The 25,311-nt window shown below is 43.0% G+C and overlaps 1 protein-coding gene across 1 annotated transcript; it reads right to left on the bottom strand.

The window, feature by feature from the left end:
- Positions 1 to 1,930: 1,930 nt before the first annotated feature.
- LOC116362548 (unconventional myosin-XV-like) lies at positions 1,931 to 23,830 on the bottom strand. Its single transcript, XM_031816620.1, has 20 exons — positions 23,807 to 23,830; positions 23,273 to 23,386; positions 22,322 to 22,483; positions 19,611 to 19,724; positions 18,178 to 18,236; positions 17,953 to 18,076; positions 17,113 to 17,208; positions 16,202 to 16,333; positions 15,870 to 15,995; positions 13,597 to 13,829; positions 13,133 to 13,303; positions 12,312 to 12,429; positions 10,078 to 10,253; positions 8,529 to 8,613; positions 8,324 to 8,377; positions 3,975 to 4,056; positions 3,852 to 3,875; positions 3,346 to 3,476; positions 2,860 to 2,955; positions 1,931 to 2,170 (listed from the first exon to the last, which is right to left on the bottom strand). Exons 1-20 carry the CDS (start codon positions 23,828 to 23,830, stop codon positions 1,931 to 1,933), a joined length of 2,361 nt encoding a protein of 786 aa, XP_031672480.1.
- Positions 23,831 to 25,311: the final 1,481 nt, after the last annotated feature.

Below are 25,311 nucleotides of genomic sequence, written 5' to 3'. Positions count from 1 at the left end.
GTATCAGTGTGTGTGTGTATCAGTGTGTGTGTGTATCAGTGTGTGTGTATCAGTGTGTGTGTATCAGTGTGTGTGTATCAGTGTGTGTGTATCAGTGTGTGTATCAGTGTGTATCAGTGTGTGTGTGTGTTGTATCAGTGTGTGTGTGTATCAGTGTGTGTGTATCAGTGTGTGTGTATCAGTGTGTGTGTATCAGTGTGGTGTGTGTATCAGTGTTGTGTGTATCAGTGTGTGTGTATCAGTGTGTGTGTATCAGTGTGTGTATCAGTGTGTGTGTATCAGTGTGTGTGTGTGTGTATCAGTGTGTGTGTGTATCAGTGTGTGTGTATCAGTGTGTGTGTATCAGTGTGTGTGGTATCAGTGTGTGTGTGTGTGTATCCAGTGTGTGTGTGTATCAGTGTGTGTGTACTCAGTGTGTGTGTATCAGTGTGTGTGTATCAGTGTGTGTGTATCAGTGTGTGTGTGTATCAGTGTGTGTGTATCCGTGTGTGTGTATCAGTGTGTGTGTATCAGTGTGTGTGTATCAGTGTGTGTGTGTGTGTGTGTGTGTGTGTATCAGTGTGTGTGTATCAGTGTGTGTGTGTATCAGTGTGTGTGTGTGTGTGTGTGTGTATCAGTGTGTGTGTATCAGTGCGTGTGTATCAGTGTGTGTGTATCAGTGTGTGTGTGTGTTTATCATGTGTGTGTATCAGTGTGTGTGTGTATCAGTGTGTGTGTATCAGTGTGTGTGTATCAGTGTGTGTGTATCAGTGTGTGTGTGTGTTTATCATGTGTGTGCATCATGTGTGTGTGTATCAGTGTGTGTGTATCAGTGTGTGTGTATCAGTGTGTGTGTGTATCAGTGTGTGTGTATCAGTGTGTGTGTGTATCAGTGTGTGTGTATCAGTGTGTGTGTATCAGTGTGTGTGTATCAGTGTGTGTGTATCAGTGTGTGTGTGTGTTTATCATGTGTGTGCATCATGTGTGTGTGTATCAGTGTGTGTGTATCAGTGTGTGTGTATGTGTGTGTATCATGGGTGTGTGTGTGTGTATGTTTGTATATTGTGTGTGTGTATATGTGTATGTATGTGTGTGTATGTGTACCGTGTGTGTGCGTGCGTGTGTGTATGTGTGCGTGCGTGTGCGTGCGTTTGTGTGTGTGTATCAGTGTGTGTGTATCAGTGTGTGTGTGTGTGTATCAGTGTGTGTGTGTATCAGTGTGTGTGTATCAGTGTGTGTGTATCAGTGTGTGTGTATCAGTGTGTGTGTATCAGTGTGTGTGTGTATCAGTGTGTGTGTATCAGTGTGTGTGTATCAGTGTGTGTGTATCAGTGTGTGTGTATCAGTGTGTGTGTGTGTGTGTGTGTGTGTGTGTATCAGTGTGTGTGTATCAGTGTGTGTGTGTATCAGTGTGTGTGTGTGTGTGTGTGTATCAGTGTGTGTGTATCAGTGTGTGTGTATCAGTGTGTGTGTATCAGTGTGTGTGTGTGTTTATCATGTGTGTGTATCAGTGTGTGTGTGTATCAGTGTGTGTGTATCAGTGTGTGTGTATCAGTGTGTGTGTATCAGTGTGTGTGTGTGTTTATCATGTGTGTGCATCATGTGTGTGTGTATCAGTGTGTGTGTATCAGTGTGTGTGTATCAGTGTGTGTGTATCAGTGTGTGTGTGTATCAGTGTGTGTGTATCAGTGTGTGTGTATCAGTGTGTGTGTATCAGTGTGTGTGTGTGTTTATCATGTGTGTGCATCATGTGTGTGTGTATCAGTGTGTGTGTATCAGTGTGTGTGTATGTGTGTGTATCATGGGTGTGTGTGTGTGTATGTTTGTATATTGTGTGTGTGTGTATATGTGTATGTATGTGTGTGTATGTGTACCGTGTGTGTGCGTGCGTGTGTGTATGTGTGCGTGCGTGTGCGTGCGTTTGTGTGTGTGTATCGTGTGTGTGTGGGACTTACTTGAGGAGGTATTTTTCCAGCCGTTGCGAGGGATGGAAGGAGGAGAGACAGGCGGAGAGGAGGAGCCACCCGCGTTCTGAGTTCTGAGGGTTGACGTTTCGCCAGACTTGATTTGCTACCTGTGCCAGGATCTCATCTCGGAGGCTCTGATTGGCCAGTCCTTTCTGGATGATGTAGTTCCCAAACAGGTTCTCCTGAGCTCCGTTCAGGTCGGGGTCCCCCATGAACCTCAGAATCTAGAAGAGAGAACACAGAACACACCATGTTACAGTATGGTTCCATGGGGGTACATGAGAAGACTCATGAGACCATAGACTGGTATAATGCAGTGGGTACTTCAGGGTTACTCAGGGCAGAGCAAACTTCAGTTGGTGGTACAGTAACTGAAAAAGGTTGGGAACCACTGTTCTACAATGGAGAGGGTTCTAAAGGTGGGTTCTACAAAGGGTTCTAGATTGTAGTGTTCCATAGAGAGGGTTCTAAAGGTGGGTTCTACATAGGGTTCTAGAGCATAGTGTACCATAGAGAGGGTTCTAAAGGTGAGTTTTAAATGTGGCTTCTAAAGGTGGGTTCTACAGAGAGTTCTAGATCGTAGTGTTCCATAGAGACAGTTCTAAAGGTGGGTTCTGCAGAGGGTTCTAGATCATAGTGTTCCATATAGAGTGTTCTAAAGGTGGGTTCTATAGAGGGTTCTAGATCATAGTGTTCCTTAGAGATGGTGCTAAAAGTGGGTTCTGCAGAGGGTTCTAGACCATAGTGTTCCATGGAGAGGGTTCTAAAGGTGGGTTCTACAGATGGTTCTAGATCGTAGTGTTCTATAGAGAGGGTTCTAACGGGTGAGTTCTAGAGAGGGTTCTAGAGCGTAGTGTACCATAGCGAGGGTTCTGAAGGTGGGTTCTATAGAGGGTTCTAGAGCATAGTGTACCAGCATAAAGACGTCCACCGCTGGCTGATTCAGTTCCTCGTCCACCCGGGTCAGAGAGCGCTCCAACGGAGCAAACAACATCCCAAACAAAGCTTCCTAAACACATCAACATGGATTCACAACTGAACACTGAGCTTAACATCAAACACATCACATCATGGATTCACAACAGAACACTAAGCTCAACATCAAACACATCAACATCATGGATTCACAACTGAACACTGAGCTCAACATCAAACTCATCAACATCATGGATTCACAACTGAACATTGAGTTCAACATCAAACACATCAGCATCATGGATTCACAACTGAACACTGAGCTCAACATCAAACACATCAACACTGATTCACCGACTGAACACTAAGCTCAACATCAACACAGATTCACCGACTGAACACTAAGCTCAACATCAACACAGATTCACCGACTGAACACTGAGCTCAACATCAAACACACGTTTTAATACCGGTGTGTTCTCACCCTGAAGATGGTCCTTATGTAGTGAGTGATGAGGTAGTTGTTGATGTTCAACGGCAGAGTCAGCTGAGGATCCACCTGGACCTTAGGGGCCTGGACCAGAGCTAGGCACTCAGAGTGGAGCTCCCTGCCACCTAGACACACAGAGAGACGTGAGGAGCTGGACCAGAGCTAGACAGAGAGATGTGAGGAGCTGGACCAGAGATAGGCACTCAGAGTGGAGCTCCCTGCCACCTAGACACACAGAGAGATGTGAGGAGCTGGACCAGAGCTAGGCACTCAGAGTGGAGCTCCCTGCCACCTAGACACATAGAGAGATGTATGGAGCTGGACCAGAGCTAGACAGAGAGATGTGAGGAGCTGGACCAAAGCTAGACAGAGAGATGTGAGGAGCTGAACCAGAGATAGACAGAGCGATGTGAGGAGCTGGACCAAAGCTAGACAGAGAGATGTGAGGAGCTGAACCAGAGATAGACAGAGAGATGTGAGGAGCTGGACCAGAGACATACACTCAGAGTGGAGCTCCCTGCCACCTAGACACACAGAGAGATGTGAGGATCTGGACCAGAGCTAGACAGAGAGATGGGAGGAGCTGGACCAGAGCTAGTGTGTTATTCAGGATAATAGCCTACCTGCGGAAGCCTGCAGCAGAAACCCCAACTCAGCAGGGATGGGCAGAGTTGTAACGTTCACCACTTCTCTGTTGGCCCGCTCCTACACAGAGGGGTTAGAGGTTAGAGGTCAGGGGTCAGTCAAGGGTTCAGATCAAAGCACATTTAAAACACTCAAATGAGGGACAATAGTATTCATTTATTCTGGTATTCTAGAATTCTAATATTCTAGTATTCCATTATTAGAATATTATATTATTCTACTATTCCATTATTAGAATATTCTAGTATTCTAGTATTCAATTATTCTATTATTCCAGTATTATAGTATTCTACTATTCTAGTATTCTAGTATTCTAGTATTCCAGTATTCTAATATTCTAGTATTCTAATATTCTTGTATTCTAGTATTCTAGTACTATAGTTTTCTAATATTCTAATATTGTAGAATTCTAGTATTCCAGTATTCTACTATTCTAATATTCTAGTATTCCAGTATTCTAATATTCTAATATTCTAGTATTCCAGTATTCTAATATTCTAGTATTCTAGTATTCTATAATTCCAGTATTCTATTATTATAATATTCCAGTATTATAGTATTATAGTATTATATTATTCTAGTGTTCTAGGATGCTAGTATTTTTAGAATTCTATTATTCTAATATTCTAGTATTACAGTATTCTAGTATTCTATTATTCTTGTATTATAATATTCTAGTATTCTAGTATTCCATTATTATAATATTCTATTGGTATAATTTTATAATATTCTAGTACTCCATTATTATAAGATTATAGTATTATAGTATTCTATTATTCTAGTATTCTAGTATTATGTTATTCCATTATTATAGTACTCTATTATTCTAGTATTCTACTATTATATTATTCTAGTATTCCATTATTATAATAATATAATATTCTAGAATTCCATTTTTCTAATATTCTAATATTCTTGTATTCTAATATTCTAGTATTCCATCATTATAATATTCTAGTATTTTATTTTTATAGTATTCCAGTATTCCATTATTATAAAATCCATTATTATAGTATTCTATTATTATAGTATTCTAATATTATATTATTCCATTATTATAGTATTATATTTTTCTATTATTATATTATTCCAGTATTCCATTATTATAATATTATAATATTCTAGTATTCCGTTTTTCTAATATTATAATATTATAATATTATAATATTCTAGTATTCTAATGTTCTAGTATTCTAATGTTCTAGTATTCTAATGTTCTAGTATTCCATTTTTATAATATTCTAGGAATCAGGTATTCCTTTATTATTATTGTATTCTAATATTCTAGTTTTCTAGTATTCCATTAATATAATATAATATTATTATATTATGCCAGTATTCCATTATTATAATATTCTAGTGTTCTAGTATTCCATTATTATAATATTCTGGTAATCTAAAATTCTAGTATTCTAATATTATAGTATTCTATTATTATAATATTCAAGTATTCTGGTAGTCCATTATTATTGTATTATAATAATCTAGTATTCTAATATTCTAATTGTCCAGTATTCCATTATTATAATATTATACTATTATAGTATTCTATTATTATAGTATTCTTAGTATTTTTAGTAGTCTAGTAGTCTGGTATTCTTGTATTCTATTATTCTAGAATTCTAGTATATTCTAGTATTCTAGTATTCTTGTATTATAATATTCTAGTATTCCATTATCATAATATTATAATATTCTAGTATTCTAATAATCCAGTATTCTAATATTCTAGTATTGTAATATTCTAGTATTCTAGTGTTATAATACTCTAATATTCTAGTATTCTAGTATTCTAATATTCTAGTATTCTGTTATTCAAATATTGTAATATGCCATTATTATAATATTATAACATTCTAGTATTCTATTATTATTATAGTATGCCATTATTATGAGATTCTACTATTCCATTATTATTGTATTCTAATTTGTAGTATTCTAGTATTCTAGTATTCTAATATTCTAGTATTCTAATATTCTAATATTCTAGTATTTTAATATTCTAGTATTCTAATACTCTACTATTCTGGTATTATAATATTCCAATATTCTAGTATTCTAATATTCTAGTATTCTAGTACTCTATTATTCTAGTATTCTAATATTCTAATATTCTAGTATTCTAATACTCTACTATTCTGGTATTATAATATTCCAATATTCTATTATTCTAATATTCTAGTATTCTAGTACTCTATTATTCTAGTATTCTAATATTCTAATATTCTAGTATTCTAATACTCTACTATTCTGGTATTATAATATTCCAATATTCTAGTATTCTAATATTCTAGTATTCTAGTACTCTATTATTCTAGTATTCTAATATTCTAATATTCTAGTATTCTAATACTCTACTATTCTGGTATTATAATATTCCAATATTCTATTATTATAATATTCTAGTATTCCATTATTTTAATATTTTAACATTCTGGTTTTCCATTATTACAATATTATATTATAAAAATGTAGTATTCCATTATTATTGTATTCTAGTATTCTAATATGTACTATTGTTGAACTTTAATTACCTAGACAAGTCAGTTAAGTCAGTGAAGGAGAAATTCTTATTTTCAATGACGGCCTAGGAACAGTGGGTAAACTGCCTGTTCAGGGGCAGAACGACAGATTTCTACCTTGTCAGCTCGGGGGTTTGAACTTGCAACCTTCCGGTTACTAGTCCAACGCTCTAACCACTAGGATACCCTGCCGCCCGATATAACTATAATTCTATTATTCTATTATTCCATTATTATAGTATTCTGTTATTCTAGTATTTTATTATTTTATTATTCTAGTATTCTAATATTATATTATTCTAGTATTTTATTATTCTAGTATTATAATATTATATTATTCTAGTATTTTATTATTTTATTATTCTAGTATTATAATATTATATTATTCTAGTATTATAATATTATATTATTCTAGTATTATAATATTATATTATTCTAGTATTATAATATTATATTATTCTAGTATTTTATTATTTTATTATTCTAGTATTATAATATTATATTATTCTAGTATTATAATATTATATTATTCTAGTATTATAATATTATATTATTCTAGTATTTTATTATTTATTATTCTAGTATTATAATATTATATTATTCTAGTATTATAATATTATATTATTCTAGTATTATAATATTATATTATTCTAGTATTATAATATTATATTATTCTAGTATTTTATTATTCTAGTATTATAATATTATATTATTCTAGTATTATAATATTATATTATTCTAGTATTATAATATTATATTATTCTAGTATTATAATATTATATTATTCTAGTATTATAGTATTTTATTATTTTATTATTCTAGTATTCTAATATTATATTATTCTAGTATTATAATATTATATTATTCTAGTATTCTAATATTATATTATTCTAGTATTATAATATTATATTATTCTAGTATTCTAATATTATATTATTCTAGTATTCTAATATTATATTATTCTAGTATTATAATATTATATTATTCTAGTATTATAATATTATATTATTCTAGTATTCTAATATTATATTATTCTAGTATTTTATTATTCTAGTATTATAATATTATATTATTCTAGTATTATAATATTATATTATTCTAGTATTCTAATATTTTATTATTCTAGTATTCTAATATTATATTATTCTAGTATTATAATATTATATTATTCTAGTATTATAATATTATATTATTCTAGTATTATAACATTCTAATATTATATTATTCTAGTATTATAACATTCTAATATTATATTATTCTAGTATTATAACATTCTAATATTATATTATTCTAGTATTATAACATTATAATATTATATTATTCTAGTATTCTGTTATTCTAGTATTTTATTATTCTATTATTCTAGCATTCCTGTATTATATTTTTCCAACTCTCAACTGTAAGTTACCCTGACAGAGTTAGCAAAAATAGCCCTCTCCCCCCCAAAAGAAGCTGCCCATCCCTGATACACAGAATATATTTTCATAAGCGCAAGGTGATTGAAAGAGACTGGTTAGAATGTATAACTGAAGGACAAATCCACCTGTTTTCCCCAACAGTTTACTGATGGTGATTGAAAGAGACTGGTTAGAATGTATAACTGAAGGACAAATCCACCTGTTTTCCCCAACAGTTTACTGATGTTTGAACTTGTTGATGAAACTCGGGACATGATTGTTTGATTGCGGGACATGGGGTCAAAGTGTCAAAGTGTGGGACTGTCACGCACAATCCGGGACACGTGGTAATTAATACTAATTAACCAATCAGAGGTGGAGACAGAAGGAAAGGGACGAGGTCTTTACCTCCTCTATCCTCCTGAACTCCTCCTCGGCTCTCCTGATTGGCTCGATCTCCGCCTGAAAGGAACCCAAACATTAAACACTCATCACTTAATCCCTTCTGTTTCGGACCCTGGTGTGTGTGTGTGTGTGTGTGTGTGTGTGTGTGTGTGTGTGTGTGTGTGTGTGTGTGTGTGTGTGTGTGTCCGTCCGTCCGTGTGTGTGTTACCTTCACATAGCTTCGACGGTTGATGTAGAGCAACACGATGGAACGGAACTTGATGAGGTACTTCCTCTTCAGAGCAAACCTCTTCCTGTTTACAGAGAGACAGGATCTGACTGGCTATTTAGAGAGAGACAAGCTCCGATAAACTGTTTACAGAAAGACATGCTCTGATTGGCTGTTTACAGAGAGAGAGACATGCTCTGATTGGCTGTTTACAGAGAGAGAGACATGCTCTGATTGGCTGTTTACAGAGAGAGAGACATGCTCTGATTGGCTGTTTACAGAGAGACAGGGTCTGTCTGTGTGTGTGTGTGTGTGTGTGTGAGAGTGTATGTGTGTGCGTGTGAGAGTGTATGTGTGTGTGTGTGTGTGTGTGTGTGTGTGTGAGAGTGTATGTGTATGTGTGTGTGTGTGTGAGAGTGTATGTGTGTGTGTGTGTGAGAGTGTATGTGTGTGTGTGTGAGAGTGTATGTGTGTGTGTGTGTGAGAGTGTATGTGTGTGTGTGTGTGTGTGTGTGTGAGAGTGTATGTGTGTGTGTGTGTGAGAGTGTATGTGTGTGTGTGTGTGTGTGTGAGAGTGTATGTGTGTGTGTGTGTGTTACCTTGCCAGGTGTCCTCTACATTAGGTCTGTAGTTGAATCATGGTGTTTTAGCGGTGTGTGTGTGTGTTACCTTGCCAGGTGTCCTCTACAGTAGGTCTGTAGTTGAATCATGGTGTTTTAGCGGTGTGTGCGTGTGTGTGTGTGTGTGTGTGTGTTACCTTGCCAGGTGTCCTCTACAGTAGGTCTGTAGTTGAATCATGGTGTTTTAGCGGTGTGTGTGTTACCTTGCCAGGTGTCCTCTACAGTAGGTCTGTAGTTGAATCATGGTGTTTTAGCGGTGTGTGTGTGTGTGTTACCTTGCCAGGTGTCCTCTACAGTAGGTCTGTAGTTGAATCATGGTGTTTTAGCGGTGTGTGTGTGTGTGAGTGTGAGAGTGTATGTGTGTGTGTGTGTGAGAGTGTATGTGTGTGTGTGTGTGAGAGTGTATGTGTGTGTGTGTGAGAGTGTATGTGTGTGTGTGTGTGAGAGTGTATGTGTGTGTGTGTGTGTGAGAGTGTATGTGTGTGTGTGTGTGAGAGTGTATGTGTGTGTGTGTGAGAGTGTATGTGTGTGTGTGTGTGTTACCTTGCCAGGTGTCCTCTACAGTAGGTCTGTAGTTGAATCATGGTGTTTTAGCGGTGTGTGTGTGTGTGTGTGTTACCTTGCCAGGTGTCCTCTACAGTAGGTCTGTAGTTGAATCATGGTGTTTTAGCGGTGTGTGTGTGTGTGTGTGTGTTACCTTGCCAGGTGTCCTCTACAGTAGGTCTGTAGTTGAATCATGGTGTTTTAGCGGTGTGTGTGTGTGTGTTACCTTGCCAGGTGTCCTCTACAGTAGGTCTGTAGTTGAATCATGGTGTTTTAGCGGTGTGTGTGTGTGTGTTACCTTGCCAGGTGTCCTCTACAGTAGGTCTGTAGTTGAATCATGGTGTTTTAGCGGTGTGTGTGTGTGTGTGTGTGTGTGTGTGTGTTACCTTGCCAGGTGTCCTCTACAGAAGGTCTGTAGTTGAATCATGGTGTTTCGGAACTTGTTCCGTCTCTTCCTGATGAAGTACAGCCGTGTGTAACGCTGCAGGGTCACGGCAGCCACGTGGAACACCAGATCACGCTTCCACTCCATCAGTTGGTACAGCTCCTCCTTCAGGAACATCTACACATGGGGATCACTAGATTACCCTTCCTCTCCTACAGCTCCTCCTTCAGGAACATCTACACATGGGGATCACCAGATTACCCTACCTCTCCAACAGCTCCTCCTTCAGGAACATCTACACATGGGGATCACTAGATTACCCTTCCTCTCCTACAGCTCCTCCTTCAGGAACATCTACACATGGGGATCACTAGATTACCCTACCTCTCCAACTTCGCAAGTCAGTTAAGAACGAATTCTTATTTACAATGACTACACCAGCCAAACCTGGACGACGCTGGGACAATTGTGAGCCGCCCTATGGGACTCTCCATCACGGCCAGTGGTGCAGCTGGAATCAAACCATGGTGTCTGTAGTGGCGAGTCTAGCGCTGAGATGCAGTGCCTTAGATCGCTGAACCAGGGTCTGTAGTGACGAGTCTAGCGCTGAGTTGCAGTGCCTTAGACCGCTGAACCAGGGTCTGTAGTGACGAGTCTAGCGCTGAGATGCAGTGCCTTAGACCGCTGCGTCACTCTCCATCACGGCCGGTTGTGGTGCAGCTGGAATCAAACCATGGTGTCTGTAGTGACGAGTCTAGCGCTGAGATGCAGTGCCTTAGACCGCTGAACCAGGGTCTGTAGTGACGAGTCTAGCGCTGAGATGCAGTGCCTTAGACCGCTGAACCAGGGTCTGTAGTGTCGAGTCTAGCGCTGAGATGCAGTGCCTTAGACCGCTGCGTCACTCTCCATCACGGCCGGTTGTGGTGCAGCTGGAATCAAACCATGGTGTCTGTAGTGACGAGTCTAGCGCTGAGATGCAGTGCCTTAGACCGCTGCATCACTCTCCATCACGGCCGGTTGTGGTGCAGCTGGAATCAAACCATGGTGTCTGTAGTGACGAGTCTAGCGCTGAGATGCAGTGCCTTAGACTGCTGAACCAGGGTCTGTAGTGACGAGTCTAGCGCTGAGATGCAGTGCCTTAGACCGCTGAACCAGGGTCTGTAGTGACCCCTCTAGCGCTGAGATGCAGTGCCTTAGACCGCTGAACCAGGGTCTGTAGTGACCCCTCTAGCGCTGAGATGCAGTGCCTTAGACCGCTGAACCAGGGTCTGTAGTGACCCCTCTAGCGCTGAGATGCCTTAGACCGCTGAACCAGGGTCTGTAGTGACCCCTCTAGCGCTGAGATGCCTTAGACCGCTGAACCAGGGTCTGTAGTGACCCCTCTAGCGCTGAGATGCCTTAGACCGCTACGTCACTCGAGAAACCACTAATACAGGTGTGCCAAGCTTGTAGCGTCATACCCAAGAAGATTCGAGGCTGTAATCGCTGCCAAAGGCGCTTCAACAAAGTACTGAGTAAAGGGTCTGAATACTTAAAAAAAATAATATCCAACGATTGTGATTTGTATCTTTGTTGACCAACATTCAAAAAGGCACTCGCACATCTGAGCAAACCTTTTTTTTGCAGGTGCAACAGTTGAACAAGAGGAATGAAAAAAAGAAACCTTGATCACTGATCTTTAATAAGCTTTGCCACACCCACATCCGTTCCACGCATGGATAGGGGTTGGAGGATTGTGATTTTTTCTATCTTTGTAGACCAGCCTGCGATACCCCAGCCCCTCATGTTCAAATTAATCATATGCAATGTATCTTATGAAGCCCCCTTTTTCCATTAGCCGTTTACAGTTACCCAACCTAAAACCCCACAAAGCAAGCAATGCAGAGCCACAGTGGATAGGAAGAACCAGGACGAACCCAGGAAGAACCAGGAAGAACCTAGGAGGAACCAGGAAGAAGCTAGGAAGAACTAGGAAGAACCAGGAAGAACCAGGAAGAACCAGGAAGAAGCTAGGAAGAACCAGGAAGAACCTAGTTTATAGATCATCTCAACACAGCCCCCCCCCTCCTCACCTTGGTAACTCCTACTTAGTATGTTCCATGTTGAACAGGACAGAGTTTATAGATCATCTCAACACAGCCCCCCCACCCCTCCTCGCCTTGGTAACTCCTACTTGGTATTTTCCAGATTTAACAGGACAGATCATCTCAACACAGCCCCCCCACCCCTCCTCACCTTGGTAACTCCTACTTGGTATGTTCCAGGTTTAACAGGACAGAGTTTATGGATCATCTCAACACAGGTCTCCCCGTCCGCTGGAGGTACCTCCTTCAGACACAGTAACGCCTTGTACCTGAGGAGCACACACACACTTCATCTGTAGTACAGCAACACCGTTCCTAGTCTCTTGAATATATCCTGGACAACACTGATCTCAGAGCAGAGGAAGTACCACCTCTTGGAAGACTAAAGAAGTGATTCATGGACAACACTGGTCTCAGACCAGAGGTAGTACCACCTCCTAGGAGACCACAGGAGAGATTCATGGACAACACTGGTCTCAGACCAGAGGAAGTACCACCTCCTAGGAGACCACAGGAGAGATTCATGGACAACACTGGTCTCAGACCAGAGGATGTACCACCTCTTGGAAGACTAAAGAAGTGATTCATGGACAACACTGATCTCAGAGCAGAGGAAGTACCACCTCCTAGGAGACCACAGGAGAGAGTCATGGACAACACTGATCTCAGACCAGAGGAAGTACCACATCTTGGAAGACTAAATAAGTGATTCATGGACAACACTGATCTCAGACCAGAGGAAGTACCACCTCCTAGGAGACCACAGGAGAGATTCATGGACAACACTGGTCTCAGACCAGAGGAAGTACCACCTCTTGGAAGACTAAAGAAGTGATTCATGGACAACACTGGTCTCAGAGGACGAGCTGCCCTGAACAACAGAGAGCTACGGCATATTATTAGTCTGGGCCGCCAAAAGCAAGTAAGTGAGTGATGCCACTAAAGGCTGTGACTTCCTGTCATGTGACCTACCTGTTGAGGAATTGGTAGAAGGGTATCCTGATTGGGTATCCCTCCTTCCTGATGCGTATGGTCTCCAGGATACCAGAGTAACGTAGTTGAGTCTTCACCAGCTCCGTCTCAAACTGGCCCGGCTCCTTGTGCTGGTTTGGCTTGATGCAACGTACAAAGTACGGGTTACATCTGTAGAGACACACTTAGAATGTAAAACCTTTAACGTTAGCATGAGGAACGTAGAACCCTAGAATGCTGTACTCAGAACTCTAGAACCCCAGAACTCGGAAGCCCAGAACCCTAGAATTAGAACCATAGAATGCTGGACAGGATCTAGTCTTCAAAATTCTAGAGCACCAATTGGGCACACACTGGTTTGAATCAATGTTGTTTCCACGTCATTTCAACGTGGAATAGACATTGAATTGTCCGTGCCGAGTAGGTAGGCAGTATATAACGCCAGAACCCCCTAGAACCCTGACCTCTCCATCTTCTCCACCAGGTCCTGCAGACTGCTCTGGAACTTGGCGCTGACGGTGTTGCCGGCGAGACGGCGGGCGGTGGAGCCCCTTCTGGCGGCAGAACGCTGCTGAGACGCCAGCCCCTCACTGTGTTGGAGGAACAGGTTGGACACCATGCGGTTCGTACTGCTACTGAACAGCTCCAGAACGTCCTGACGCACCAGGTCAAAGTTCTTATGGAGGAACTTATGCACCTAGAACAGGGGGAGGGTAGATAATGTTAGGAGGACATCAACAGGGGGAGGGTGGATAATGTTAGGAGAACATCAACATGGGGAGGGTAGATAATGTTAGGAGGACATCAACAGGGGGAGGGTAGATAATGTTAGGAGAACATCAACATGGGGAGGGTAGATAATGTTAGGAGAACATCAACATGGGGAGGGTAGATAATGTTAGGAGGACATCAACAGGGGGAGCGTAGATAATGTTAGGAGGACATCAACAGGGGGAGGGTAGATAATGTTAGGAGGACATCAACAAGGGGGGGGGTAGATAATGTTAGGAGAACATCAACATGGGGAGGGTAGATAATGTTAGGAGGACATCAACAGGGGGATGGTAGATAATGTTAGGAGGACATCAACAGGGGGAGCGTAGATAATGTTAGGAGGACATCAACAGGGGGAGGGTAGATAATGTTAGGAGGACATCAACAGGGGGAGGGTAGATAATGTTAGGAGGACATCAACAGGGGGAGGGTAGATAATGTTAGGAGGACATCAACAGGGGGAGGGTAGATATGGTTAGGAGGACATCAACAGGGGGAGGGTAGATAATGTTAGGAGGACACCAACAGAGGGAGGGGAGATAATGTTAGGGGGAGGGTAGATAATGTTAGGAGGACATCAACAGGGGGAGGGTAGATAATGTTAGGAGGACATCAACAGGGGGAGGCGATAATGTTAGGAGGACATCAACAGGGGGAGGGTAGATAATGTTAGGAGGACATCAACATGGGGAGGGGAAATAATGTTATGAGGACATCAACAGTTGGAGGGTAGATAATGTTAGGTGGACATCAACAGGGGGATGGTAGATAATGTTAGGAGGACATCAACAGGGGGAGCGTAGATAATGTTAGGAGGACATCAACAGGGGGAGGGTAGATAATGTTAGGAGGACATCAACAGGGGGAGGGTAGATAATGTTAGGAGAACATCAACAGGGGGAGGGTAGATAATGTTAGGAGGACATCAACAGGGGGAGGGTAGATAATGTTAGGAGGACATCAACAGGGGGAGGGTAGATAATGTTAGGAGGACATCAACAGGGGGAGGGGAGATAATGTTAGGAGGACATCAACAGGGGGAGGGTAGATATGGTTAGGAGGACATCAACAGGGGGAGGGTAGATAATGTTAGGAGGACACCAACAGAGGGAGGGGAGATAATGTTAGGGGGAGGGTAGATAATGTTAGGAGGACATCAACAGGGGAAGGGTAGATAATGTTAGGAGGACATCAACAGGGGGAGGAGATAATGTTAGGAGGACATCAACAGGGGGAGGGTAGATAATGTTAGGAGGACATCAACATGGGGAGGGGAAATAATGTTATGAAGACATCAACAGTTGGAGGGTAGATAATGTTAAGTGGACATCAACAGGGGGAGGGTAGATAATGCTAGGAGGACATCAACAGGGGGAGGGTAGATCATGTTAGGAGAACATCAACAGGGGGAGGGTAGATAATGTTAGGAGGACATCAACAGGGGGAGGGGAGATAATGTTAGGAGGACATCAAGCAGTTGGAGGGTAGATAATGTTAGGAGAACATCAACAGGGGGAGGGGAGATAATGTTAGGAGGACATCAACAGGGGGAGGGTAGATAATGTTAGGAGGACACCAACAGTTGGGGGGTAGATAATGTTAGGAGGACATCAACAGGGGGAGGGGAGATAATGTTAGGAGGACATCAACAAGGGGGAGGGGAGATAATGTTAGGAGGACATCAGCAGTTGGAGGGTAGATAATGTTAGGAGGACATCAACAGGGGGAGGGGAGATAATGTTAGGAGGACATCAACAGGGGGAGGGGAGATAATGTTAGGAGGACATCAACAGGGGGAGGGTAGATAATGTTAGGAGAACATCAACAGGGGGAGGGTAGATAATGTTAGGAGGACATCAACAGGGGGAGGGGAGATATGTGTGTGTGTGTGTGTGTGTGTGTGTGTGTGTGTGTGTGTGTGGTGTGTGTGTGTGTGTGTGTGTGTGTGTGTGTGTGTGTTTACTTGGTATGTGACTTTCCCAGCGTAGTGTTTCAGTGTGAACTCTGGGAGGGGCATCTTTGGCCGGGCATACAGATCGCTGTTCCCGTGGTGATAGTTGCACTTCTGGAGGAAGGTGTGGTCTGTCGCCTTGTCAACAGGACAACAGGAACAGGATGTTATACTCCGGAGTCACAGAGTTACGGGACTAGGGCTGTTTCTAACTCGCAAAGTTGGTCCACGTTATTTACAATTCTTCCTTCATTGAAGCAAAGACTTCTGGGATATTAGAATTATATTTTCTTTACCTTTGTTTATGTTCAATCTAGGTGACACAAAGGAAGTGACGTGGCTACCTGGGGGAAGCCGCACTGGTCATCCAGGATCCTCAGTATCCCATGAGGCTTAGCGGCGATGAGGTTGATGACGGCCTGGTTGTCGCTGAAGGGAAGCTCTTGCCAGCTGATCTGCTCCCGGATGTACTCCTCCTGCAGGAAACAGCAGACATACCGGCTCAGAACACGGACGCCATTTTGGGTCAAGGCCCATAGGTTATAATGGAGGGCATGGCTTCATATGTGCCTAGAGCCATGCCAGTTGCACCGTGAAATGGCTTTTTTACAAAACCTTAACCAACAATGTAGTTTTAAGAAATAGAGTGAAGAAAATATTTACTAAATAAACTAAAGATTTTTTTAAAATAAAAAGTAACACAATAAAATAACAATACCGAGGCTATATGCAGGGGGGTAGCAGTACAGAGTCAATGTTCGGGGAAACAGGTTCGTCAAAGTAATTTGGGGGAGGGGGTGTCAATGTAAATGTAATATTTTTGATTATTTGTTCAGCAGTCGTATGGCAGTAGAAGCTGTTGAGGAGCCTTCTGGTTCTTGACTTGGTCCTCCGGTACCGCTTGCCGTGCGGTAGCAGAGAAAACGGCCCTTGACTTGGGGTGACTAGACTCTTTAAACGATTTTATGGGCTTTCCTCTGACAACCGCCTGGTATATAGGTCCTGGGTGGCAGGAAGTTTGGCCACTTAACAGGGTCAGAACACAGGTGCCATTTTGTGTCCAGGCTCATGTGTTTTTAATGGAGGCTGTGGCTCAGTGTGTTGTCAGTTGCAGTCAGAAACAACCTCCATACTTACTCAAACAAAGGAAACAACAGCCACACTGGCTCAGAACACAGGTGCCATTTTGTGTACAGGTATGTGTTTGTATTTAGGCTGTAGCTCAGTGTGTTGCCAGTTGCACTGACTGACTGACCTGTTCCTCCCTGAAGATGATCTTGTTGAAGTAGAACTGCAGCGTCTCGTTGGCATAGTTGATACACAGCTGCTCAAAACTGTTGAATAACAGATCCTATGGAGAGAGAGAGAGAGAGAGAGAGAGAGAGAGAGAGAGAGGAAATACACAGAGAGAGAGAGAGAGAGAGAGAGAGAGGAGATACACAGAGAGAGAGAGAGAGAGAGAGAGAGAGAGAGAGAGGAGATACACAGAGAGAGAGAGAGAGAGAGAGAGAGAGAGAGAGAGAGAGAGGGGGGATACAGAGAGAGAGAGAGAGATAGAGAGACAGAGAGAGAGAGAGAGAGAGAGAGAGAGAGAGAGAGAGAGAGAGAGAGGAGATACACAGAGGGAGAGAGAGAGAGAGAGAGAGAGAGAGGGGATACAGAGAGAGAGAGGGAGAGAGAGAGAGAGAGAGAGAGGGGATACTGAGAGAGAGAGAGAGAGAGAGAGAGAGAGAGGGGATACAGAGAGAGAGAGAGAGAGAGAGAGAGAGAGAGAGAGAGGGGATACAGAGAGAGACAGAGAGGGAGAGAGAGAGGGGGATACATAGAGAGAGAGAGATAGAGAGACAGAGAGAGAGAGAGAGAGAGAGAGAGAGAGAGAGAGAGAGAGAGAGAGAGAGAGAGAGAGAGAGAGAGAGAGAGGGGAGACAGAGAGAGAGAGAGAGAGAGGAGAGAGAGAGAGAGAGAGAGAGAGAGAGAGGGGAGACAGAGAGAGAGAGATAGAGAGACAGAGAGAGGAAAAGTAAAGCTTGATAAAGTTGGCTAAGGGAGAAACTGATGGAAACTGGAAACAGACTGTGTGTGTGTGAGCAGCAACCTCGAAGCCGTATATGTCCAGTATAGAGATGGACAGAGCCTCGTTGCGAGGATAGACCCGCCCATTTATCTTCTCGGTCAGCCAATGAAACAGCAGCGAGTACAGGATCTTAGCAACAGCGTCTCTATGGAAACAGACACGCTGTAGTACAAGTCCAATAGAAGATGCCGGAGGTTAGAACAACACACAACACACACAAACACCCACACAGAGAGAAACACACACCTGGCATCCACAGCACTCTCCACTGTCAGGGGAGTGTAGATCTTCTCCCGGACTGTATCCTGTAGAGTCAAAAGTAAGTAAGTAAGTAAGTAAGTAAGTAAGTAAGTAAGTAAGTCAGTCAGTCAGACAGACAGACAGACAGACAGACAGACAGACAGACAGACAGACAGACAGACAGACAGACAGACAGACAGACAGACAGACAGACAGACAGACAGACAGACAGACAGACAGACAGACAGACAGACAGACAGACAGACAGACAGACAGACAGACAGACAGACAGACAGACAGACAGACAGACAGACAGACAGACAGACAGACAGACAGACAGACAGACAGACAGACAGACAGACAGACAGACAGACAGACAGACAGACAGACAGACAGACAGACAGACAGACAGACAGACAGAAGACAGACAGACAGACAGACAGACAGACAGACAGACAGACAGACAGACAGACAGACAGACAGACAGACAGACAGACAGACAGACAGACAGACAGACAGACAGACAGACAGACAGACAGACAGACAGACAGACAGACAGACAGACAGACAGACAGACAGACAGACAGACAGACAGACAGACAGACAGACAGACAGACAGACAGACAGACAGACAGACAGACAAGACAGACAGGACAGACAGACAGACAGACAGACAGGACAGATGATGAAAAGAGGAAGTGACCGTGATGTAGCAGATGTAATGTAGTAGATGTAGTAACTGTGATGTAGTATAGGTAATGTATTAGATATAGTAACTGTGATGTAGTAGAGGTAAGGTATTAGTATTAAATGTAGTAACTGTGATGTAGTAGAGGCAATGTAGTAGATGTAGTAACTGTGATGTAGTAACTGTGATGTAGTAGATGTATTAACTGTGATGTAGTAGAGGTAATGTAGTAGATGTAGTAACCATGATGTAGTAGATGTAGTAACTGTGATGTAGTAGAGGTAATGCAGTAGATGTAGTAACCATGATGTAGTAGAGGTAGTGTAGTAGATGTAGTAACCATGATGTAGTAGAGGTAGTGTAGTAGATGTAGTAACCATGATGTAGTAGATGTAATGTAGTAGATGTAGTAACTGTGATGTAATGTGACATTGTGTGTGAAATAGTAGAGGTAATGTAGTAGTGTAGTTCTGCCCATAAGGTACTGTGGTAGTGTAGTTCTGACCGTGACTTTGTGTGTGATATAGTAGAGGTAATGTAGTAGTAGTGTAGTTCTGACCTTAAGGTAATGTGGTAGTGTAGTTCTGACCGTGACTTTGTGTGTGATATAGTAGAGGTAATGTAGTAGTGTAGTTCTGACCCTAAGGTAATGTGGTCGTGTAGTTCTGACCGTGACTTTGTGTGTGATATAGTAGAGGTAATGTATTAGTGTAGTTCTGACCCTAAGGTAATGTGGTAGTGTAGTTCTGACCGTGACTTTGTGTGTGATGGCCTTCTTGAGTCCCTCAGGAGAGATCTGGAGCAGCTCAGCTACCACTCTGATTTCCTGATCACTGACCACCGTCGCCACCTCCTGGCCTTCAGCCTGTTTTACAACAGGGTTAGGGTTATTGGGTTAGGGTCAGGGTTATTGGGTTAGGGTCAGGGTTATTGGGTTAGGGTTAGGGTTATAGGGTTAGGGTCAGTGTTATTGGGTTAGGGGCAGGGTTATTGGGTTAGGGTCAGTGTTATTGGGCTAGGGTCAGGGTTATTGGGTCAGGGTTATAGGGTTAGGGTCAGGGTTATTGGGTTAGGGTCAGGGTTATTGGGTTGGGGTCAGTGTTATTGGGTTAGGGTCAGGGTTATTGGGTTAGGGTCAGGGTTATTGGGTTAGGGTCAGGGTTATTGGGTTAGGGTCAGGGTTATTGGGTCAGGGTTATAGGGTTAGGGTTAGGGTCAGGGTTATTGGGTTAGGGTCAGGGTTATTGGGTTAGGGTCAGTGTTATAGGGTTAGGGTCAGGGTTATTGGGTTAGGGTCAGGGTTATTGGGTCAGGGTTATTGGGTTAGGGTCAGTGTTATTGGGTTAGGGTCAGGGTTATTGGGTTAGGGTTAGGGTTATTGGGTTAGGGTCAGTGTTATTGGGTTAGGGTCAGGGTTATTGGGTTAGGGTCAGGGTTATTGGGTTAGGGTTATTGGGTTAGGGTCAGGGTTATTGGGTTAGGGTTAGGGTTATTGGGTTAGGGTCAGTGTTATTGGGTTAGGGTTATTGGGTTAGGGTCAGTGTTATTGGGTTAGGGTTATTGGGTTAGGGTCAGTGTTATTGGGTTAGGGTTATTGGGTTAGGGTTAGGGTTATTGGGTTAGGGTCAGGGTTATTGGGTTAGGGTTATTGGGTTAGGGTCAGGGTTATTGGGTTAGGGTTAGGGTTATTGGGTTAGGGTCAGTGTTATTGGGTTAGGGTTATTGGGTTAGGGTCAGTGTTATTGGGTTAGGGTTATTGGGTTAGGGTCAGTGTTATTGGGTTAGGGTTATTGGGTTAGGGTTATAGGGTTAGGGTTAGGGTTAGGGTTAGGGTCAGGGTCAGGGTTATTGGGTCAGGGTTATAGGGTTAGGGTCAGGGTTATAGGGTTAGGGTCAGGGTTATTGGGTTAGGGTCAGGGTTATTGGGTTAGGGTTAGGGTTATAGGGTTAGGGTCAGGGTTAGGGTTAGGGTTATTGGGTTAGGGTCAGTGTTATTGGGTCAGGGTTATAGGGTTAGGGTCAGGGTTATAGGGTTAGGGTCAGGGTTATAGGGTTAGGGTCAGGGTTATAGGGTTAGGGTCAGGGTTATTGGGTTAGGGTCAGGGTTATTGGGTTAGGGTCAGGGTTATTGGGTTAGGGTCAGTGTTATAGGGTTAGGGTCAGGGTTATTGGGTTAGGGTCAGGGTTATTGGGTCAGGGTTATTGGGTTAGGGTCAGTGTTATTGGGTTAGGGTCAGGGTTATTGGGTTAGGGTTAGGGTTATTGGGTTAGGGTCAGTGTTATTGGGTTAGGGTCAGGGTTATTGGGTTAGGGTCAGGGTTATTGGGTTAGGGTTATTGGGTTAGGGTCAGGGTTATTGGGTTAGGGTTAGGGTTATTGGGTTAGGGTCAGTGTTATTGGGTTAGGGTTATTGGGTTAGGGTCAGTGTTATTGGGTTAGGGTTATTGGGTTAGGGTCAGTGTTATTGGGTTAGGGTTATTGGGTTAGGGTTAGGGTTATTGGGTTAGGGTCAGGGTTATTGGGTTAGGGTTATTGGGTTAGGGTCAGGGTTATTGGGTTAGGGTTAGGGTTATTGGGTTAGGGTCAGTGTTATTGGGTTAGGGTTATTGGGTTAGGGTCAGTGTTATTGGGTTAGGGTTATTGGGTTAGGGTCAGTGTTATTGGGTTAGGGTTATTGGGTTAGGGTTATAGGGTTAGGGTTAGGGTTAGGGTTAGGGTCAGGGTCAGGGTTATTGGGTCAGGGTTATAGGGTTAGGGTCAGGGTTATAAGGTTAGGGTCAGGGTTATTGGGTTAGGGTCAGGGTTATTGGGTTAGGGTTAGGGTTATAGGGTTAGGGTCAGGGTCAGGGTTAGGGTTAGGGTTATTGGGTTAGGGTCAGTGTTATTGGGTCAGGGTTATAGGGTTAGGGTCAGGGTTATAGGGTTAGGGTCAGGGTTATAGGGTTAGGGTCAGGGTTATAGGGTTAGGGTCAGGGTTATTGGGTTAGGGTCAGGGTTATAGGGTTAGGGTCAGGGTTAGGGTTAGGGTTATTGGGTTAGGGTCAGGGTTATAGGGTTAGGGTCAGGGTTAGGGTTAGGGTTATTGGGTTAGGGTTATAGGGTTAGGGTTAGGGTTAGGGTTAGGGTTAGGGTTATTGGGTTAGGGTCAGGGTTAGCAGCCTGTTTTACAGGAAACACAGTCGAATACATTATATATAATACCATATATATTATACTGCCATATAAAACACACTGTTCTATACATTAAATACAAGAAGTAAACATTCCCTAGGTGTAGTACGGAGGACAGTAGTCTACAGATGGGTTAGGGGTTAGAGGTTAGGGGTTAGGGGTTAGAGGTTATATTACCTGGTATGGCTGAAAGTATACATTCCCCAGGTGTAGTACGGAGGACAGTAGTCTACAGATGGGTTAGGGGTTAGAGGTTAGGGGTTAGGGGTTAGAGGTTAGAGGTTATATTACCTGGTATGGCTGAAAGTATACATTCCCCAGGTGTAGTACGGAGGACAGTAGTCTACAGATGCCGTTCTGCTCATCAGGACTGAAACACAGGATGTCCATGGCACTCTGCACACGACGGAAATCTGCTCCGTCATCCTTCCCCTCTATCGCACAGTCACCACCCTGGTACAGAGGGACACACCAAGGGAGAAATTCTGGTGTAAATATTGGAATGAAAATTAGACGAAGGGTCCGGGTTGTACGACCCACACCATTCTGTTGTTGGGATACTCCCACACCATTCTGTTGTTGGGGTACGACCCACACCATTCTGTTGTTGGGGTACGACCCACACCATTCTGTTGTTGGGGTACGACCCACACCATTCTGTTGACCCGACCAAATTCACATAGAAATGTGTGTTATAGATATGTCATTCTCATTGAAAGCCATTCTAAGAAGAGGTAGATCTGTTCTATGTGTTATAGATCTGTCATTCTCATTGAAAGCCAGTCTAAGGAGAGGTAGATCTGTTCTATGTGTTATAGATCTGTCATTCTCATTGAAAGCCAGTCTAAAATTTGGTATAATGTGTTCTATGTGCGCAATATCTATGCTGCCCGGTCTTAACATTTTGTTTTTGCGTCTTTTACATTCGGTTAACATCTAAAACAACAATATTTTTTGATTATGGAAAATATATTTCACAGCGGTTTAGAGGACCAAACACTAGACTTGCTCGTTTTGTCACATAAACCGAAAATGGGCAAACTATTTTATCAACCAGGAAATGGAGGTGTGATTTCTGAACGTTGCACCTTTAGAGACATTATTGGAGGACGAATCGACCTATTCTGTGTGTGTGTGCGCGTGTGTGTGTGTGTGTGTGTGTGTGTGTGTGTGTGTGTGTGTGTGTGTGTGTGTGTGTGTGTGTGTGTGTGTTTGTGTGTGTGTGTGTGTGAGTGTGTGTACCTGGTTGAGGTAAAAGTATGTCTCCGCCTCTTGCAGGTAAAGAGAGCGTTTTTGGTGAGGCTCCAGACCAGACAGCATCTCATAGAAGATGTGGTAGTTTCTCTCTGATTTACCCTGAACACACACACACAAACACACACACACACACACACACACACACACACACACACACACACACACACACAAACACACACACACACACACACAAACACACACACACACATATGGGTTAGAAGACACAGTACAACATAGCTGGTGTTGGAACTGGGGAAAAGTAGGGAACAGTACAGAAAACTGGAAAATAAGGAACAGAAACAGAACCCGGAACGAAAGTGATCTATACTGTTCTGGAACAGAACCGTTATTTAAAAACATGGGAACCAGTTAATAAAGATATTTTACGTTTCGGGGCATTTTTTTCAGTCCCACACAAAAAAAACGTAAGAAGTTCCTATGTCAAGTTTTCACTCTGTCCCTCAGAAACGTCTTCCAGTGTTTGACTGCCTGCTCAACATCTTTACCAGTGGAGGCTACCTGCCCCTCCCCTCTCTGAAGCATCATAGCTGTAGCCCCTCCACGTCAACAACTCACTGAGCTACAGCTGGCCCTCTCCACGTCAACAACTCACTGAGCTACAGCTGGCCCTCTCCACGTCAACAACTCACTGAGCTACAGCTGGCTCTCTCCACGTCAACAACTCACTGAGCTACAGCTGGCCCTCTCCTTATCAACAACTCACTGAGCTACAGCTGGCCCTCTCCTTATCAACAACTCACTGAGCTACAGCTGGCCCTCTCCACGTCAACAACTCACTGATCTACAGCTGGCCTTCTCCTTATCAACAACTCACTGATCTACAGCTATCCCTCTCCTTATCAACAACTCACTGATCTACAGCTGACCCTCTCCTTATCAACAACTCACTGAGCTACAGCTGGCCCTCTCCACCTCAACAACTCACTGATCTACAGCTATCCCTCTCCTTATCAACAACTCACTGAGCTACAGCTGGCCCTCTCCACCTCAACAACTCACTGAGCTACAGCTGGCCCTCTCCACCTCAACAACTCACTGATCTACAGCTGGCCCTCTCCACCTCAACAACTCACTGATCTACAGCTATCCCTTTCCTTATCAACAACTCACTGAGCTACAGCTATCCCTCTCCTTATCAACAACTCACTGAGCTACAGCTGGCCCTCTCCTTATCAACAACTAACTGATCTACAGCTGGCCCTCTCCACGTTAACAACTTACTGAGCTACAGCTGGCCCTCTCATTATCAACAACTCACTGAGCTACAGCTGACCCTCTCCACATCAACAACTCACTGATCTACAGCTGGCCCTCTCCACCTCAACAACTCACTGAGCTACAGCTGGCCCTCTCCACCTCAACAACTCACTGAGCTACAGCTGACCCTCTCCACCTCAACAACTCACTGAGCTACAGCTGGCCCTCTCCACCTCAACAACTCACTGAGCTACAGCTGGCCCTCTCCACCTCAACAACTCACTGATGTGGTGTGGTGTGTGTGTGTGTGTGTGTGTGTGTGTGTGTGTCTCACCTGAAAGACGATGCGGGACTTCTCCAGCAGATACTGAGACGTTATGGCACCACTGATCACACCCCTACACACACACACACACACACACACACACACACACACACACACACACACACACACACACACACACACACACACACACACACACACACACACACACACACACACACACACACACCACAGTGAGTTCTCTTGTCTCTCAGTGTTAAGTAACCCACGGTTCATTAATAAGTCACGTATGACTGAGCATTATGGGAGTTCAGCTCAACACCGTGTCACACCTTGTCGTGTACCTGTCCAACGTCAGGGTGTCACTGATACTGGAGCCACCGCCCTGTTACACCAGCGGAGTTACCGTGGTAATGTGGCATACGGACCACAGGAGGTTGGTGGCACCGTAATTAGGGAGTGAAGGCTCGTAGTAGAAACTGGATCAGTATCAAATGCTTCAGACACGTGGTTCCCAGTCACT

This window comes from Oncorhynchus kisutch, unplaced genomic scaffold, assembly GCF_002021735.2.
Source record: "Oncorhynchus kisutch isolate 150728-3 unplaced genomic scaffold, Okis_V2 scaffold839, whole genome shotgun sequence".
NCBI classification, from domain to species: Eukaryota; Metazoa; Chordata; class Actinopteri; order Salmoniformes; family Salmonidae; genus Oncorhynchus; species Oncorhynchus kisutch.
Note: the sequence above shows the minus strand (reverse complement) of the source record. Positions and strands in the feature narration are given on the sequence as shown.